This window comes from Tupaia chinensis, unplaced genomic scaffold (assembly GCF_000334495.1).
Source record: "Tupaia chinensis unplaced genomic scaffold, TupChi_1.0 Scaffold000386_1, whole genome shotgun sequence".
Lineage (NCBI taxonomy): Eukaryota > Metazoa > Chordata > Mammalia > Scandentia > Tupaiidae > Tupaia > Tupaia belangeri.
In genome coordinates, this window is record NW_006159888.1 from 2,218,728 (window position 1) to 2,239,742 (window position 21,015).

At 40.0% G+C, this 21,015-nt stretch overlaps 1 protein-coding gene across 2 annotated transcripts in view; it reads right to left on the reverse strand.

Annotated features, from left to right (window-relative positions):
• Nucleotides 1-21,015, reverse strand: part of UGGT1 (UDP-glucose glycoprotein glucosyltransferase 1) — a 140,015-nt gene that overhangs the window by 37,404 nt on the left and 81,596 nt on the right. Inside the window, exons 18-26 of one of the 2 annotated variants that reach the window (XM_006153675.3) lie at nt 18,507-18,671; nt 15,674-15,794; nt 12,635-12,733; nt 11,030-11,053; nt 10,437-10,531; nt 7,680-7,886; nt 6,780-6,911; nt 5,793-5,923; nt 2,749-2,844 (exon numbers count right to left, since the gene is read on the reverse strand). In XM_006153675.3, coding sequence (XP_006153737.1) covers nt 2,749-2,844; nt 5,793-5,923; nt 6,780-6,911; nt 7,680-7,886; nt 10,437-10,531; nt 11,030-11,053; nt 12,635-12,733; nt 15,674-15,794; nt 18,507-18,671 — 1,070 coding nt within the window. The remainder of the gene's footprint in view (nt 1-2,748; nt 2,845-5,792; nt 5,924-6,779; nt 6,912-7,679; nt 7,887-10,436; nt 10,532-11,029; nt 11,054-12,634; nt 12,734-15,673; nt 15,795-18,506; nt 18,672-21,015) is intronic. The other variant, XM_006153676.3, reaches the window with a different exon arrangement.

Consider the following 21,015-nt stretch of genomic DNA (forward strand, 5'->3'; position numbering starts at 1 on the left):
ATGACAGTCTGCATGAAATTATATTTAACAAAAAAAATACAAAAAGTTACTGATGTTAGCTTCTGACAATTATTGAACATTATGCCAATTACCCTTGTTACTTCTTGGTAACAAGGATCTGAGAAGACAAAGAATAAATAACTTTCTAAAAAATAATATAAAGGGGGTCCAGCCCTGTGGCCTACTGGTTAAAGGAGAAAGATGGATCCCACACAGTCAAACTCATGATTCAAATTCTGGTCCCAGCACATGTGTGCGTGCCCAAAATTCCAATAGTGTGCAGAGAAGGAGAAGAGATTTTGGCATGACTACACCCCACTGGGGGTTGCTTTCTCCCACTCTCTCTTTCTCTGCAAGCACTCATGCCTTCTGGTAAAAAATAAATAAAAAAATAAATAAATAATTTAAAGATTAAAAAATATATATGTATATATTTTTAAAAATAATAAAACAACATCAGAACATTTCTCCATCCTGTTGAGATTTGGGGCATGCACACAGGCAGCCAATATGTTTTGCAAGCCCTGGGGCTGGGATTCAAATCATAGTCAGCCATGTGGGATGGGGCTCCCATAACCATGAGGCCACAGGACTGGCCTAGGACATTTTAATTATATAAACTCATGGGGACTCATGAAGAAATAGACTATCTCTAAAGTGGAAAGGTCTTTGCTCAGAACTCATTATCTTGGCCACAGAAAACAAACAAGATGGCAGGTCAGTTAGGAATGTTTCTTGCATTCATAACTAGGTAATGAGTTATTTCCTGAAAGCACACAGAGCCCTGATAAGACGGGAGTAATCTGGGTACTAAGGGCAAAATTCAATGAGGGTTGCCAGAGCCAAAGAAGTCTCCACCCACTGGCGACCTAAGAAATTAGGAGACAGAGCCAGTGCAAACAGAGGGTATCCACTCCAGCACGCCAGCATCAAACAATCTGACCATGCAAATCTGCTCTCCAAGACACTGGCTGAGAGAAAGCACAGGTTTACCAAACCAAAGTCCAATTCACCCAGACTAGTCAGGTCAGAATCATGGAGTCACAGGCATCTATATTTAAGGTCTCCCTGAGGCACAATCAAGATAGACATGGTATCTCCAAAAGGTCATGGAAAATGTTTGTTATAAAAAATTATGAATGGATTTCTAAATTGTTTTCCACCAAAATAAACTCATACTTTAATTCCAATTTCCATGAACTTTTTGCAGTCTCATCTTACACTTGCCAAGTATAGTTTTCCCTAAAAATAAGTCTAATCACAAGGAGAGAATTCAGACAGTGGGTCATTCCATAAAACAAAAAAAGACAAAAGACCACCACCAGCAACAAAAAGGCAGGGAACTCTTCTGGGTTAAAAGAAACTATTAGGAAGAAGGCACAATAAGGTATGATCTGGACCAAAACAAACACAAGAGACAACTGTAAAAGGTCATTGCTGGGCCATTGTGGAGACCGTCCTAGTACTCAGGAGACATACGCTGGAAGCATTAGGTATACTATGTCATGATGTCTGCAACGAACTTTCAAATGGAAACCAAAAAATGAGAGTGTGCACATGTATGTGACACATATAACCAAACATTACATGGACTATACACACGTACACAGACGACAGGGACAAAGCAAATATGGCATGCTAATGACTGGTGGATCTCAGCTAAAATTGTTTTGGATGTTGGGACTAGCAGTTGGCGTAATGGCTATGCCGCTGGACTCCCACATAGTCGACTGCGGCTTAAAACTCACGCCGGGCACGTGTGCGTGCGTGCCCAAGATCCCGAGAGGAGAATGGAGGAGAAGGGATTGCGGCGTGACCATCCCCCCTGGGGGGTGATTTCTCGCTTTCTGTCTCTATGTCCCTCTCTGTCTGTCTGGAGAGCGCACGCGCCCTATAGTGAAAATCTCTCCAACAACAACAACAAAAAAGTTTTGGATGTTCATCATAATAGTCTTTCAACTATTTCTAGGCGTGAAACTTTATTTTTCTTTCTTTTTTTGGAGAGGTTTTTGCTATAGGGCGTATGCGCTCGCCAGCCAGCCAGACAGAGAGAGACAGAGAGATAGAAAGTGAGAAATCACCCCCCAGGGGGGGATGGCCATGCCACAATCCCTTCTCCTCCGTTCTACTCTTGGGATTGTGGGCACGCACACACATGCCCCCGGCGTGAGTTTAAGCCACCAGGTCCAGGATTCAAACCACGGTTGACTACATGGGAGTCCAGCGACAGCTATTATGCTAATTGCTGGTCCCAGAAACTTTTAAAAATAAAAAGCTGGAGAATAAAAAGGAAAGAATTTCCTCATAGTGCTAAACTTATTTTTGTTTTATTGAAAATATAGCAATTAGGTGAGACAAGTACTTTAACAATCTGTTATTTGTGAATCTAAGAACATTACAAATGGTGTGTTTTATTAATTACTGTCTGTTTTAAACTAAATGGATGCATTGGGAATCATTTCAGATTTAAGTCTGATTATTTTTAGAGAAAACCCTACACCTAGCAAGTATGAAGCAATGTCAACTTTTAAACAACTGAGATCTGTATATGGCTTTTTATATACAAATAGAAATACGTACATACACACACATACATACACACACACACACACACACACACACACACACTACATGCCAAAACAAATTTTCCATTCCTATAAGAACTTATATACAAAACTTATATAAAAAAATAAAGGCAGAAGCATTTAATCATCAAGAACGTGTATAAATTGAACATTAATTCTGTACCTGTGTCTGTCTTCAAAGAATTGGTATTCGATTCTTGCATCTCCTTTTGGTTGAGCCGATAGGAGAGCATCCACCTTCATTACCAGGTCACTTGCCCTGTAAGACGAAGGTAGGAAGTTCTCTTTAACTAAAGGTTTTACAACCATCATCAAACATTATCACCCCAAATACTGAATCCCAGCACGATGGTTTGAGAAAAGCATGAACTATGTCCTGATAGGCATGAGAAAGGGTGATTTTATAGTGACTAGCTATACAAACTTCAGGGAGTTACTCATTTTCCCATATGTGAAATTAAAACTCTGCATGGCTCTAATAAGTATTGTTCTGGCAAAATGTATCAAGCAACTAGCTCAGGGCTTGGCCCATTACAGGCTGTCATTATTATTATATTCCCTGAGGGGAGTTAAAAAGTTATACACAAATTTTTGACTATGCCAAGATAGGGGACAGGAAAGTGGTCAACACCTCAACCCCCATGTTGTTCAAGAGTCAACTATGTTATTAAATTATCTCTTTTGGTTCAATTCTCAATACTAGATTCAAATACACATAATACAGGCATCACACACTCTGTGATGTGTCAAAATGGTCACAAAGCATGCCAAAGGACATGTGAGCCTATGGACTAGAGTGAACAGGGCAACAGGAAACTCCCTATGGCTCATGAAACACCAGATCAAGAACACGAGCAACCTTCAAGACACTGAGGACAGCCTTGTGGCTGCAGGAATGGGTCATGAATTAAGTTGTGGCTGAAACAAAGGAGACTCCACAGCAGAGCAGCTCTGGTACTAATAAATTTTTAGGCAGGCAAGATGATTCTGAGAAGCCTAACACTAATAGCACTGATCTTCAGCAGCCCCATAACTACCTTATTTCCCTAAATTCACCCACAACAGACCCAGAGCCATCTCTGGCTGGCAAAAGGCAAGTCTAGGAGGCAGTGTCTGGCATTTCTACATTCTGCAAAGACTAGATGGAAAGAGGGAGTGGTCCAGGGCATGCCACGCTTGATGTGTAACTGTGACATGTCTATTTCAAGTCACAAAGTACCTTCTGGCCTGGCTCAGAGAAGCATTCGTAGGTATCACTCAAGAGCTACTGAGGTAGGAGGGAACCTCTTTCTACCTGCAGTCCCAGTGTTAGCTAAGAGGAAAACAATTTCTTTCCAGGTTGCACAGGACTCAGCAAAGGGAATACTTTGGCAGCTTATCAAAGATAACACTTCACTAAAACAAATACCTTAAACTCTCTAGCATGATGGTGTATAAAAAAGACAAAGGGAAAAAAAAAAAAACAGGAAAACTTTTAGGTTTTATATATTCCAACTATGCGTCAAAGTACATTTCTCCATGGAATGGGAAAAAAAAATTTGCAGATCATATATCTGATAAAGAATCAATATCCAGAATATACAAAGAATTCTTACAACTCGGCAACAAAAACAAACAACCCAAATAAAAATGGGCAAAGGACTTGAATAGACATTTTCATGAAGATAATAAATGGTCACATGATGAAAGAAATGCTCAACATCACTAATCATTAGGGATATATCAACCAAACTACAAGGAGAAATTAAAGTCTTCAAAAAGATCAGGAAAAATAATGGGTCATCAGGAAAATCATGACGCACATATGCATAGAAAAAGAAAAATATGTCACAGCTTTTCTCAATACCTAATACATATTATAAAAAACTATGCTTGGATCTCAAAAAAAATTTTTGCACCAAAATAAATACATACTTTTATTCCACTTTTCATGAACTTTTGAAGTTCCTTGTGCCACTTCATACCAAGAATGGCTGTTATAAAATATATGGAAAATAAGGGACTAGCAGTTAGCGTAATGGCTATGTTGCTGGACTCCCATGTAGTCGACCGCAATTCGAGTCCCGGACCCGGGGGCTTAAACTCACGCTGGGCGCATGTGTGTGCGTGCCCAAGATCCCAAGAGGAAAATGGAGAAGGGATTGAGGCGTGGCCATCCCCCCTGGGGGGTAATTTCTCGCTTTCTGTCTCTGTCTCTTTCTGTCTGTCTGGCGAGCGCATGCGCCCTATAGCAAAAACCTCTCCAAAAAAATAAATAAATGAATACATGGAAAATAACAAGGAACTGAAGAAATTGCTTGCCCACTGGCAGGAATGTAAAATGGTACAGCCACTGTGGAAAAAGTATAGCAGTTCTTCAAAAAACTAGACAAGAATACATCCTAAACCTACACATTCATTTGCTATTTAATGCAGGAAGTAGATCCAGACAACTCTGGCCTCAGGTGCACTCCAGGTATATGGCCCATGCAAGCTATGAGAAAGAACACACTGAAACACATAGCTGATAATAAAACAAAGAACCAAAACTTAAAACAAACAACAAAAACAATAACTAACTCATCATCTCCTTTGGGGGATGCAAGCAAACCAATTCCATTATGATTCTATACTGGTAAGTAGAGAACGAAACATTTCATTTATGAACATGATGAACAAAATGAAACTAAAGGAAAGCATCTCTTTACATTAAGTATCGCAGATAATAAATAAACCTCCAGTCCCTCTACTTCTGCATATGTCTGAAATTTTCCAGAATCAAGAATTAAACAAAATTAAAATAACCAAGAACTAATTCAGTGCTTTAAATAGCAGCCTATAAAATAAATTAGCTTGTTTCAACCCAAGTATAATTTGACATTTACAGAGCATTATTATATTTTAGAGCTTGAAAGTAAAACATCTTGGAGTAGACAGCATATGTGACAATATACAATCCTAACTTTGGCCACTGAGGAAATTCCAATTAATAAAAACCCTATGGGGGTGCCAGTAGGTGGTTAAAGACGCTGGACTTGCACTTGTCTGACCACTGTTCAAGTCCTGAATATGGTGGCTCCCTTTTTCACTTTCCCTCTCTCTTTGTCTCTCTCTGATCAAACTGGAAAATAATAATAATAATAAATAAAGTTGGATAAAATAATTCTTTAAAAAAATAAAAATAAAATCCCTATGGCATGATCTAATTTCTTCCATGGCAAAACTTACACATCTTCTTCAACCCGAAGCTGTTGAATATGAGATTTTATTTTCTGTCCTGAGGTTTTTAAGATGATATTTTCTAGAAGGTGGAAATCGTCTTGATTAAAGAGCTCATTCTCCCCCAATGGCCCAATGATCTGTGAAAAGAAAAGAATAGTGGTCAGCACTATAGGGCCAGCAGCATCACAAGCTGTAAATGAGCTCTCTGTTGATACCAAACCGTAGGTGAGAACAAAAAATAAAGCCCAAATCAACACTTATTTGTTTACTTATCAATTCTTTACATTATTCTTACAGTAAGCAAACTTTAAAGTACGAAGGACCCCATAACCTGGTGGTTATTTGTTTACTTATCAATTCTTTACATTATTCTTACAGTAAGCAAACTTTAAAGTATGAAGGACCCCATAACCTGGTGGTTAAGGAAAATAGACCCTACATGGTCAACTAGACTTGGATTCTAGCCCGAGTGGCATGAAAAACATGTCAGGCATCTCTATGTGCATGCCCAAAATCCCAACAGGATGGAGAAATTGAGGAGAAGGGACTGAGGCGTGAACATGCCCCACTGAAGGTGCTTTCTCTCTCCATCTCTCGGACAAGTACACATGCCCTCCAGCAATTATAAATAAAAAAATAATAAATGCAACATAGCTTGCATTAATTCTCAATAATATAAACAACAAAGCCTATTTATGGGTCAAAGGCTGTAATGACGGATACTTTGAGAGCCACCACACTCTTACCATCTCCCACAACAGCAGGACACACACAAACCACGCAAGGTTACATCCCAGGACAGTTGTATTAAAAAACGACCTTCCTTGGAAGTGAGGGGGCAGAAATATCATCAACACTTGGTAAAGCCCTAATCACCTTTGAAAAAAGAGTGGCTCTGTTTGAAGAGTTTACTAGCTTCAGAGGAGAATGCTGCAAAGATTGTTCTCGCATCTAATGGGAAGCCAAGCCTGTCTCAGACTGGCAAGTCCTCACCCTTCCATTGCTGATCACTGCCCTCTGTCCCTTCTTCAGCTTCAGAACATCCCTGCAGTACACGGCATGAGACAAAACGAAATCCATTTTGGAAGACTCAAAGACCTCTTTAAAAAGATTGAAATCCATGCCCTAGGAAAGTAATCATTATTAAGGAAAAACTGTTATTAAGCCAACCACATAAATGAATAACCACAATGAAAAAAAAAAAAACAAAGAATGCTCTTTCAGTGGAAAGCAATAACTAATTTTCACAATTAACATCGTGCCTCCGTGCTCCAGTCTCCCTCTCACTCCAGCCCCACTTTATGTTAATTAACTATGTACGCCTTGTCCTATGTTTTCAGGGATCTGTTTGACTGACAGACTTCATGATGCCTTTATTTTGCACTTTGAAATCTTGCTTATTTCAAGTGACAGCCTTTTCTCCCAACTGAAACTTCAAGTACACTTACCATTTTATACAAGATTTAAAAACTATGACACATTGTTGAGGAGTAATGTATAAATGAACAAACACTGGCTTATACTAGAAACACATCAGGGACTTGGAAGACTCTAATTTGTAGGTGGCTCAAATCTGGTTTTTTACTGTATAAACAAATTAAATACCATCTGTCTTCAAAAAACTGGCCAGAAAAAGTGGCTTTGTAATGAAAACATACATAAATTTATACCATGCCCATCTTGAAACCTAGGCAAGTTAAGAGTAATATAGAGAATGTGACGGAATTATTTCTTGGAATGAGTCCTCCAAGTTAAAAAGAGAAAAAACATTCTCTGAGACTCAAAAGTAAGTCCACAAATCCTGACCATGAACAGGACATAACAGGCTGAGGGAATAAACTCCTATGGTAAATAACAGAGTGGGGCAGCCTCGTGAAACATGTGGAGCCTTACCCCGACGGAGAACTCCCCAATGTCAGCTCCTGCGGCCAGGGCCTCTGCGGTCTCCTCCTTGACCATCTTGGTGACGAAGTTCTTGGCTGAGTTGGAGGTCTGTGTCTGGAGAGCTGCCCAGATTGCTCTGGAGATCTTCGTGTTCTCGTAACTTATCTCCACACTAGGATTATTGACCATGCTTATTCTGACATTGTTACTGGATTTCTATTTACAAAATGGGAAATCAGAGTTACGTGGTAAAAAACAGCATTAAAAATCAGTTATGTTCCATAAGTAGCAAGTAATACCTCTGTTAGAGTCTTCAGTACTTCTCTTCCGTATTCAGAATAAAATTCAAATACTATAATCAGACATTTAAACTCTATAGGAACTGGCCTCAATACCTTTCTGACTTCTTCCCTTACCACCCCTGTAAGTACAGCAAGCATTACTATGAGAGACTATGAGAGGCCCATCTTTCCCCAACACATTATATTCTTTTTTTTTTGGGGGGGGGGGGAGAGGTTTTCACTATAGGGCGCGTACACTCGCCAGACAGAGAGAGACAGAGAGACAGAAAGTGAGAAATCACCCTCTGGGGGGATGTTCACGCCGCAATCCCTTCTCTTCCATTCTCCTCTCGGGATCTTGGGAATGCATGCACACGCGCCCGGCGTGAGTTTTAAGCCACCAAGTCCAGGACGCGAACGGTGGTCAACTACGTGGGAGTCCAGCGACATAGCCATTACACTAACTACTAGTTCCCTCCAATACATTATATTCTTCTAACACATGTCATGCCTCAAGATCGCATGCAAATGCCACCACATTCTATTAACATTCCTGATATCCTTAAGTTACAACTATTTTTCAAGGCTCTGTCCAAACTCAAGTTCACTTACATGGCCTTTCTAGATTCCTAGTAAAAGTGATTATTTCCCTGTGTAAGAAGACAAAAATCCACTTGGGATAAGATAACTGGCACCCACAAAACCAAAAGTGGCTTCTATCAAGAATATACACAACAAAAACATACACTTAAATGTATCAGAAGCTGTGCATGTATGGGAGTATTCATAGAGGCATTCTTCATAATAATCACAAACTGAAAACAACTCCATTGTGCCTCAAACAGATTAAACAACTAACCAAAACTTTATAGCACCTGCCATGTGATACAATACTACATAATGAAACAGAACAAAACACCACTACTTGAAATGTCACGGATGTCACAAATGTTGAGCCAAAGGGGAAAAAAAACAAATGTAAACGAATGTATATTGTAAGGTTCCTTTAAAGTAAAAATCAGACAAGTCCAGACTATGATGTGAGAAAAGGGCAGAGGCAGTGAATATTGACTGAGGGGCATAAGCTGAGGGGGGCTTTGGGGAATTCAATATTCTCTATTGCTTGGCCTGGTGGTGGGTCATGGTGGGTGTTCACTTTGACAACATGCATTCTATGACTTGTGCACTTCTTATGACCTGTTTTACTTTAATTAAGTCACTTACTTAAAAGTAAAACTCGGGGCTAGCAGATCGTGTAGTGGTTAAGGTGCTGGACTACCACATGGCCGACCACAGCTCGAATCCTGGACCCGGTGGCTTGAAATTCATGCTAGGCGCGTGTGCATGCAAGCCCAAGTTCCCGAGAGGAGAATGGAGAAGAAGGGATTGTGATGTGGACAGACCCCCAGGGGCGGGTGATTTCTTGCTTTCTGTCCCTCTTTCTCTTTGTGTCTCTCTGGCAAGCACATATGACCCTAGCAAAAATCTCACTCAAAAAAAAAAAAAAAAAAAAAAAACCCGTTAAACTCTCCTTTCCTAGTCTCCCATTTGAGCACATACTGGTTTGTGTCAGATGCCTTATACACACATCTACCACCCTTCACCTGAATACCTCCTGTTGGACTTTGAAATTACCACAGCATCTAGTTGGTTCTTTGGACAATACTGGCACTCAGCACGTTAATGAGACTGAAATCCCCTGGACACGTGCTACATCAGGAAGCTTCCAGGCACAGCGTAGAAACGGACAGAGGTGGGTTGAGGTTTGGATGAAGCTACAAATTCAAACAGCTCAGAAAAAGAATGCTGATCTCCCATTCTCTGACAATGACACTCTCTAGAAGAATCAACTTTTTTCTCAGCCACTTGTTGCTACCATTCACCCAGTCCTCCTATTCAGGGCAGCACGCCTTTTCAGAGCATCTCTGTGTGTTCCTCTGTGCGCTGAGCCATGCTTGCGTGATGCTGCCCCCACATCAGACCTCTCTGAATGGAGGGACCCACCTCTCCCCAGCTGTACACAGCATGACTGTTGCAGTATCTCTGTAACAGGATCGTGTATGGTCATGCTACAAAAACTTGTCTGTGATGAGGATTGTATTTTTATCCTAAACAAATCTGTAGCCTTCAATAAAGCCAAGGCACTGGGGGCCGACAGGCAGTATGGTGGTTAGGGGCACTGGATTCCCACAAGGCTGACCATGGTTCGAGTCCCAGACCTGGTGGCTTGCTTTCTCACTTTCTCTCTCTCTCTGTCCCTCACCAGTCAAAACAAAAAAATTAAGTTAAAAAATAAATAAATAAGTAAATAAAGCCAAGATACTCTGGCCTGATGTCTTTGTTTCCAAGCCATCAGGTCTTCAAAGAAACGATGTTCCTTTCACTCGAGCACTAAGAAGGCAGGACTCCCAACCTCTACCAGAGACAATCCCAAAGCCAAATGCAGTCTCAAACGAAAATATAGACTCAGATCCAAGAGACTTGCCTGATGTTTAATAGCGTCATACAATAACTGCCGTCCAGAAGGGATATCAAAATCCCCAACAATCCAAAAAGTGACTGGCCTAATAAAAGAATCATCTGTAGAAAAACAAAACAACAAATTTAGTTAGAGGAAAAAAGTATAGTCTGTGTTTCAACAATCTTATTAGGCCTAATAGTTTCTTAAAACCATGCAAAGTATAGTATCATATTTAATAAAGATGCAAAGCAAAATAGTGAAGTCTTCCTACTAAAATGAAAGCAAGTAACCTCCCACATGGTTTAATTATGAATTAGGAACATGCATTGATTAATTCTACTATGCTCTGGACGGCTATTAGTAGGTAAAATGGCAAAGAAAGCCTCTGAACATGTGGGTAGCATATTAGGGTCCTTAATCTTATTAAATAATTATGACTTTCTGAAATATAGTCCTTTGCAAACAGTTATACAAAATGTATCTATATTGATATGGCCTACTGTTACCCACAGGTTCCAGAAACTTAATGTTTAAAGTATACTCTTCATTACAATGATCCCTGAAACCACATAAGATTTATCAGGAAAAGGAATCAATATTCTGAAGGTGTAAGTTACCATAGATTTCCTTGGAGGACATTCCTGGACAAAGGTAAAGGAAAAAGAGTAGAAGAAAATGTCATTTCTATAATTAACACCTACTGTGAGAGTCAAAGTTTAAACAACAGCTAACACGATCCAGGCCTCTGTCCCCTCAGTGCTGTCAGCGTTACAACACTGTTTCATTACGTCTGAGGAACCAAATGGAGTAACTGCCAGTCCTTACATATATGGGAAACGAGAAATCCTCTCTGGGAGAGGACAACAGTGGGAATAAAAATAGCTACCTTAGGAGCAGGGAATGGTTAGGAGTAATACAACTGGAACCACATGGGAAAGGTCCTCCATAAAGCACTCTAGGGCCAATGACCTAGGCCAGCTGAGAATGGGGGGAGAGGGGGATCACGGTGTGGAAGTCCTTTGAGGGTGCTTCTCTATCTCTGTGTCTCTGCATGAGTGTCTCTCTCATGGAAGAGATGGATAAGAAACAGCTGCTTTAAATGACAAACAGTGCTTTTTCTTTAAAGTTTTTGCTATAGTGTGTGTGTGCTCACCAGAGAATGCGAGGGAAAGTGAGAAACCACTCCCCAGGGGGATGGCCAAGCTGTAATCCCTTCTCGTCTAGTCTCCTCTTGGGCTTTTGGGCACACACATGTACCCAGTGTGATCTCCAAGCCACTGAGTCTGGGACTTGAACCACTCAGCTGGCCATGTAGGATCCAGGGCTTTAAACTCCATACCACCTGCTGGCCTTGACAACCAGTGCTTTTTTAAAAGGGTAATCAGTGTGACAAAAAGAGAGTATAATGTGTCTGCCATCAAAAACCTTCATTTTACATGGTATTAGCTTACCTAAATAACACTACATAAAAATCAGTTCAAAAAAGTATGCAAAGGCTTTCTAGAGCTAAGTTTATTCTACACACTCTAAAATAAAATTAACCCTTGGGGTCAGCAGGTGGTGTGGTGGTTAAGAGCACTGGACTCCCTCATGGCTGACCGTGGTTCGAGTCCTGGACATGGCGGCTTGCCTTCTCACTTCTCTCTCTCCCTGTCCCTTTCTGGTCAAATTTAAATAAATAAATTAAATAAATAAAAGTTCATTTAAAAAAATAATTATTAAAAAAAAATTAACCCTACACCGCCACTGAAGAGGAAAGCCACACCAATTTTCAATGCATTAACCTATTTTTACATCATAAATATTTTTTCAATTTGAACCAAGAAGTTTCCCTTTGACTTTAATTGCTACCATAAATTTTATAAAGACAATATTTGAATTTTTAACATAAAGTATGAAATCTCTCCCCAACAGATTTTTTTTTTTTTTTTTTTTTTGAGGTTTTTGCTATAGCGTGCGTGCGCTCGCCAGAGAGATAGAAAGCGAGAAATCACCCCCCGGGGGGATGGCCATGCCACAATTCCTTCTCCTCCATTCTCTTCTCGGGATCTTGGGCACACACACACATGCGCCCGGCATGAGTTTTAAACCACGGGTCCGGGACTCGAACTGGGGTCGACTACGTGGGAGTCCAGCAACATAGCCATTACGCTAACTGCTGGTCCCCAGACATTAATTTTTTTTAATACTGGAAAAAAAAAAATGTTGCCTCCAAGGATTACCTTTCTTTGTCAGGTAGTTCATGCTGTTGGCTATGGCAGCAGTCTTGCCTTGGGAATCCAAGGCAGTAAATCTAGCATAATCATCCACATAAAAGTTATCTGGGGGAAAAGAAAAATTAAAGCAGATTTATAACTAATATGTCTCAGTTCAATCTAATGATGATATTTCACTGATAACCTGATTTGACCATAAGATTACAAACATGTAAGGGTAAGTATATTAAGTTCCATGGTTACTGAAGAGTTTCTATCCCACAAAAACTGTTAAGGCGAGGTTACTAAACAACATACATGTCCCACACAGCGGTCATATATGCACGTGTCAGAGTAGTGACTTAATTCATCCTGCTCTTAGTCCTGTCACTTCACAGTTGGACAGCTATTTCAGACAGAGGTTCCCTAACCACCCCCTTCCCTCCTTCATGCACTAGAATAAGCTCTATGCTACCTTATTTTAGAGGATGGGAGAGTGAAAGGGAAAAATACGTACGTTTAATTTTTACTTTTCACATCTAACAAAATAATATATTTTATACCTTAATGGAGTGGGGAAAAAAAAGACCACTTTTACTATTTTAGGTATGTGTCTTCTCTATTTAGTGTCTAGGACAATGATATAATTAATCATTTCCCCTCAAATTACTCAAAAATTCCAGTTGCATCAAGGCATTCCCTTGTTCTAAACTACCCAGAATTTTCTTCCCAGGCTACAAAATGGTCTCTAGCATATTATCATAAACTCTGTCTCCTGCAACCTCTCCAATCTTAACCACTTTTACAGTCCAAGAGAAATGCCACTCTCCTCACCGGGTCCCCCAGCACAGCTTGCTTGCCCACCAAGCCATCTATTCTTCCGTGCACCTGCTCATACATTTATCCTTCCGATCAACTGCACGGTTGAGTCCTACTACCTCAGTCAGTATTCTACTCAGAAAGGCAATGTGACTATGTCAGACAAGCTCCATGATGTCATGTAGAGAGGCCAGAGCACCATGGCCTACAAAATGAGTAGCCTTCTAAAGAAAGTCCCAGAGGCCTGGATTTGATTCCTTGTCCATCTAGAGCCCAGGTGCAGTACCTACAATCCCAGAGACTCAGAAGGCTGAGGCAGGAGGATCACAAGCTCAAAGCTGGCCTGGGCAACATAGCATGGCCCTGCCTAAAAAGAGCTGGGCATGGGAGTGTGTGCCTGTAGCCTCAGCTAGATGGCTGAAGCAGGAAGATCATGTCACAGCAAGACCCCGACCATTAAAAAAAAACATTATTATTTTTATTAACATCATCATGATCAAAAGGTCTCAAGGCCAAAGAAGCAGCTCCTACTTGTAGACACCTACCCTGGGTTCAGCTGACAGACGGCATCTCTGCCAGTATGGACCAGCACTATTTCATAGCTCAGCAATACAACACTTGGTAAGAAAGGAAATCCAAAAGAACTGCTATCCTGCTCCTTATTCACACGCACACCCAAGACAATCCTTCAAGTTTACTTTAAAATAATGGGAATAACAAAAACTTAGGACAAGTTGTAATACTGCTTACCTCACTCTACTAAAACTTCTGGGAAGAAGTCAAAACTTAGCTATGAAGAAGCAACCTACATCACTTCCTGAATAGTTTCTTTTTCAAATATAAGCATATTTTACATTTTCCTGGAAATGTGCATGTGTAGGAGTGTGTGTATAGGGTTGTGCTTATAAATACACATATGAGCATTTTTCTCTGTCTAAAACAAAAGAAATGCAGTCTCAAGTATCAACAGATTCCAGCCGGTGCCATAAAGTAGCAGCCACAAGTACATGTGTATTTTTATTACACTTGACTACCACATCAAACACAGTCAGGGAGGACTATACCAGCACACCACTATCTTCCCTTCCCAAGCAAGGGACAGCAGTTCCACCTGTCTGTCTCCAGCACTTGCCGAAGTGGCCTTCTGTGTCTCAATCGAAGGCACAAAGAGCAACCTGCACCTGGGCTAAACGTATTGAGCTCTCCAAAGGCCTTCTTGTGGAAAACACCCAAATGTCCATCGGTTGAGGAGTAGATTACATGTGGACTACCCATACGATGGAAGATGAATCAGCCATGACAAATCTGGCATATCCCACAAAGGACAAACTTAAAAACATGCTGACTGAAGGAGGCCAGGCACAAAAGGCTTCCAATTACATGAAACGTCCAGAACAGGCACATCCATAGCAGACTAGTAGTTGCCAGGGGACAGATGGGGAATGGGAAGTGATTACTAATGGGTATGTGGGTTCTTTCTGGGGTGATGAAAATATGCTAACATTAGACCTTGGTAATGATGACACAACTTTGAGAATATACTAAAAACCACTGAACTGCACATTTAAAAAGACTGAGTAATATGGCAATTATATTTTATCTCATTGAATGGGCTATTTTTTAAAATAGCATTCTTAAGTTCTGAGTGACATGAGCAGACATATTAGTTGGCATTATTGCTGACTAGATTTAAGAATAAGGAAGAAAATTGCTTAATTACTGCATGACTCTAAGGAAGCCAACAGTATAGGTTATGTTATCATTTCGTGCCTATTTAGTTGGCATTTAAGTGGCAGTGAATGTTTTTCCAAGGTTACAAGGTTTAGACCAGCCACAGTGGCTGTAACAAAACGTGATGCTGAGGTCAAAAAACAAAGTCTTGAGTTCACAGCTGAGATCTCCCTGTGCATACCAGGTGTACATATGCCTGGATCCTGGCTGGTTGAGATAAGGGGTGATTACGGAGGGAAGACCCTGTTAGGAGTGTCCCTCTTACCACGAAACACACGCATAAATTTAGGGAAAAAAAAAAAAAAACCCACAGGATTTTATCCTGGAAGCATTTCTCTTCTCTAGGAGGAAACTTGTGAATTTAAAAGCTCATATTATGAACTCAAGGTGTAATGCGTTTAAACATAAAATGTGTCAGAGCCTTCGGTCATCTTGTGAATACTACAAGGCAAGAAAGGCAAAGATTCTACAGCACAAGTCAACAAAAGTCCAAGATTGTTCCTGCAATGCTCTTACTACTAGCGGTTAAATCCAGGTACTCTCGCTCAGCTGTCAAAATCCTAGAGTTGATCCGTGGAACAACATTTGGCTGATTCATGATATATTCCACTACATCTTGATCATGGGATAGTTCACCCTAGAAGAAAAAGAAAGGGGGTGGGGAATTAAGCAAATCTGATTAATAAGAATCCATTACAAACTTACAACTTATTAACTTCATAATAGCTTCTAATCTGTGGATAACACTAAGGACAGAAGTCACCACGTTACAGATCCAAGCCCATGTCAAGCAGAGCACTGGCAAGGTTAGGTGTTTTCACAAAGTATCTAACTCTATCAACAATGTGAGGCAAATGTCTCAGAAAATAATTTTTTTTGGGGGGAGGAGTTTTGCTAAAGGTGTGTGTGCTTGCGGGAGAGACAGAAACAGAGAGACAGGAAGAAATCATTCCCAGAGGAATGGCCATGCCGCAATCCCTTCTCCTTCATTCTCCTCTGGGGCTTTTGGGCAGGTATGCACATGTACCCAGCATGAGTTTCAACGCACGAGGTCCCAGACGCGAACCGCAGTCAACTACATGGGAGTTCAGTAACGGTAACCGTTAAGCCATCTGCTGGTCCTGACAGAAATTCATATTAAAGGAGAGGAAGACAAGGGTTAAATAATTTAAAGTCACAAAGCTAACATGAAGATTAAATGTAAACCTATGTTTATTTCTCTCCATACACCAATGTGATTTTCCATAAATAAGCAAACTCTATAAATTAGTTTACTGTTAACATAAGCAGAGATCCATCCTGAGATCCATTTATAGTCAGCTTTCTTCTAAAGGAGAGAGCCTAAGCCAGCTCCACAGCACAACAGTTAAGCACTGCACAGTGGAAGCCAGATCTCACGTGGCCAACCAGGGTTTCCAGACTGGCCCCAGTGGCTTGAAATACATGCCAGGCATATTCACACTTGCCCAGGATACTGATGGGATAGAGAATTAGAGGAAAAAGGACTGTAGCATGATCAGGCCCAAATGTGGGAGTTCTCGCTCTCTCATTCCCTCCCTCCCTCCCTCTCTTTCTCTTTCTTCTCTCTCTTTCTAGCCCTCTGGCATAAAATAATAAAAATAAACTGTCCGGTTATTAAAAAAAATTATGACATGCAAAGAAAAACTATGGCACACACTCGGGAAAAGAAGTAGACAGTATATACTGCTCCTGAGAAAACCCAAACACAGACCTTTTGAATATGAATTTAAATAAGTTACTTTAAATATATCCTAAGGATTAAAAGAAACTACATCTACTAAAATAAAGTTTAAGAACTGTGTCTCACCAAATAGATAATACCAATAAAGAAAAATTATGAAAAAGACTCAAGTGGGGGACCAGAAGATGGTATAATGGTTATTTGGACTCACAAAGTTGACCACGTTTGAGTCCCGGCCCCTGTGGTTTAAAATTCATACCAGGTGCGTGTGCATGCATGGATGCCCAAAATCCCAAGAGGAGACTGCAGGAGAAGGGATAGAGGCATGGCTATCCACCCTAGGGGGTGACTTCTCCCTTTGTATCTTTCTGTCTCTGTCCCTCTGGCAAGTGCACATGCCCTATAGCAAATACCTCTTTTGAGAAAAAAAGAAAGACAAAACTCAAATGAAAAATTTGGAGCTAAAAAATATAAAAAGAAATTAAATATTAACTAGAGAGGCTCAATATCAGATTGTAGTCGACAGAAGAATTCAGCAAACTTAAAGACAAATCAGTTGAGATTATCCGGTCTAGGAACATAAAGAAAAGAGACCTGTGGGGGATATGACAGAATATCAGTATGTATATCTTCAGGAGAGGAGAAAGAGAAAAAGATAGTATGTAATAAATACATTGCTGGACCTTGTCCCTGGCTCCTGGAGGTAACCTCTTAATTCAGTGGCACAACCATCTTTGTTATTCGTGGGGGACCCTTAGATAGTTTATGCTAACAGGATAAGCCAGGTCGGGGGCTGTGCATAATGGAAAGACCAACCACATGATTAGAGTCAGGATTCTGAGCAGCATGGTATCAGTCTCAGGGCCTGACCTCCACAAATTCCACTTATACAAAACCTCTAGAACAGGCAAAACCAAAGAGACAATAAGTTCATGGATGCCAGAGGCTAAGATGAGGGCAAAATGGACAGTTACTACTATTGAGTTCCTTTTGGGGTGATGATGATGTTCTGCAACTAGAGGAGAATTGCACAACTGGAATATACCATCAGGTTGTTGGAAAAGTCATGACATATTTTTGCATAGAAAAGCATAGAAAAAAATGTTATGACTTCTCTGATAAAAATACCCCACCAAATTGTATGCCTTAAGTTTGGTAAGTTATAAATATATATATGTATATGTGTATATATATATATATATGTGTGTGTGTGTGTGTATGTATGTATATAAAAATATATATATAAATATAGTTTTGAGATATAACATATATAAATATATATAGCTTATATGTATATATAATACATATAAAATATATATAATATACACATAAATATATATAACTTATATATATAAAAACAAAAATGAGGCTTTTCAAAGTGAAAATTCCTAACAAGCAGTTCTTAGAACTGCTTATACTTTTTAAAATAAACATTTAATCTTGAAACAAATAAAATTATCAATAACTATTTCAAACAATGCACAGAAGTTTTATAAATATTTCCATTGTATAGAACTGGGAGTCTGCAAACCAATTGCCAGGATCACATAAACGGGGATACTTAAAAGAATTTTATTGCCTTACTAGAAGCTACGAAAACATAAGCAAACTGTTATCTTTCAATACTGCCTTGACAATGCCACTCACCAAGTACACCGCTCTTTGGAAGAAGGTTGTAGTCTCCAGGATTTTGTGCATTGTGATGGTTTCCAACTCATCAGGATCTAGCTGCTCCTTTTCAAAGGGCATTCCATTGAACAGAACAACAGGCAGTGGACCCACTCCAGTCTGCTCATAGTAGCCTCTTGCTTCCTAAAACGAAAGGACCACAAAATAGCAGCTTTCCACCCCATCAGACAAAGGGAACAAAGCAGATATATTTTTGTATAGATGCCAGTTCTAACAAGAACAAAAAGTCAACAGAAATATGATAAAGGAGACAAAACTAAAAATGTTTCCTTAAAAAAAAAAGAAAAGCAGGTTGGCAGGTGGCGTGGTGATTAAAGGTGCTGGACTCCCACATGGCCAAGCATAATTTGAGTCTCAGGCCTGGTGGTTTGCTTTCTCTCTCTCTCTTTCTCCTCCCCTTCTTCCCTCCTTCCTGCTCAAACTCTGACACCCTCTGGTCAAATTAAAATAAATAAATGAATAAATAAAGTTAAATGAAAAATAATTTTTTTAAAAAAAAAGGAAAAGCAGTATCATAGTTAATGTCCTACTAGGTAAATGTGAGACTGAATTACTCAGTTTTTATGAAATCACAAAACCTTTTAACTTAGGAAACGGTGTGTGTGTGTGTGTGTGTGTGTGTGTGTGTGTGTATGTGTGTGGCCTAGACCACCAAAACTGAATTGCATACATGGGTTGAGTATCCTTTATCGGAAATGCTTGGGAACAGAAATCTTTCAAATTTTGGATTTTTTGAATTTAGGAGTATCTGCAGATACATCCTGAAAAATGTCGGGATGACACCCAAGTTTAAACACAGAATTCATATATGTTTCAAAGATATCACATACACACACATGTAATTTATATAATATTTTCATATTGCAGCATTTTGATTATGACCTATCACATGAGATCATGGGTGGACTTTTGTACTTGTAGCATCACGTTGGCTTCAGAAAGTCTCAGGTTTGGAGTATACTGGAGCTCAGATTTCTTGATTGGGGATTTTCAACGTGCACTCCAGACACTGCTGTACAGAAGAACTCTGCAATGACGGCAATATTCTGTCTGTGCTGTCCAATGCGGTAGCTACTAAGCCACAGAAATTTGGCTATTATGACTGACTCTTAAATTTTAATTAATTTCCATTTAAAAAGTCACATGTAGCTGGGGGCTACCATAAAGGGCTGCACAGCTAAAGACTACCATAAATTATTAACAATCATGGCCCAAAAACCTGAGAAGAAATATTTACACCCTATTCTGAATAAATATGGGTCCATATCACTAACAAAGAAACTGCACCTACAGAAAACAAAACAAGTTTTGTGGGAAAACAGTGTTTAAAAACTGCTCTAAGATACACTAAGCCCAATCTTTTCCCTTCTCCAAGACAAAAAGAAGCTCCCTGGCGGGAAAATGCCAGGACAACAAAATGGCAAATATATCTGAGATGGACAGTCTTCCCAACCGTCAATGTGGGTGATGCTTCCTCAGACTAATGACTACTCAAGAATTTAGAAATTCAGGCTAAACATCTCAAAAATATTATTTTCTGAAATAGCAGAATTACAACTTTTTAAAGATAGCACATGTAGAAAAGTACAGATGCTCCTCTATTTATGATGGGGTATAGCTGAGTAAACCTACTGTAAATGGAAAATGCACTTAGGAGACCAGCAGGTAGCGCAAAGGTTACGTCACTGGACTCTGACATGGCCGATCATGGTTTAAGTCCCGGACCTGGTGGCTTAAACTCACGACAGGTGCATGTGCATGCATGCCCAAACTCCGAAGAGGAGAATGGAGAAGAGACTAAGGCATGGCCATCTCCCCTCGAGGGGTGATGTCTCGCTTTCTCTTTCTGTCTCTCCAGCAAGTGCTCGACCCTATAGTAAAAATCTCTTAAAAAAAGGCGGGGGGGTGGGGGTGGCGCGAAAAGAGAGAATGAGAAAATGCACTTAGTATACCTAATCTACCAAACATAATAACTTAGCCAGCCTACCTTACATATGCTCAGGACACATCAGCTGACAGTTGAGCAAAACCATCTAACACAAAGCCTATTTTATAATAAAATATTGAGCATCTCTTGTAATTTACTGAATACATTTCCTTGCAGAGTACAGTATCAGTGATTTACCCTTGTGTCCAAGAGGCTGAATAGGAGCTGTGACTTGTTTTTGCTGCCTAGCATCACAAGAACATCATACTACATATTGCAAGTCCAGGAAATTCAAATTCAAAGTTCAAAGGATGGTTTCTGCTGAATGTTTAATGCTTTTGCACCACTATAGTCAAAAAAGTCCTAAGCCCAACTATCATAAATCAGGGACCATCTGTACCTCAATCAAGCAACTAATACCAGTCACCAGTAATAGACTAATCAGATCTAGCCAGAATAAGTAAGGGACAGTACAGATGTAACTGATGGACTGTTACACAGCAGGCCAAAAAGGCCATCTAGATTGGCTTCAGCTATTTC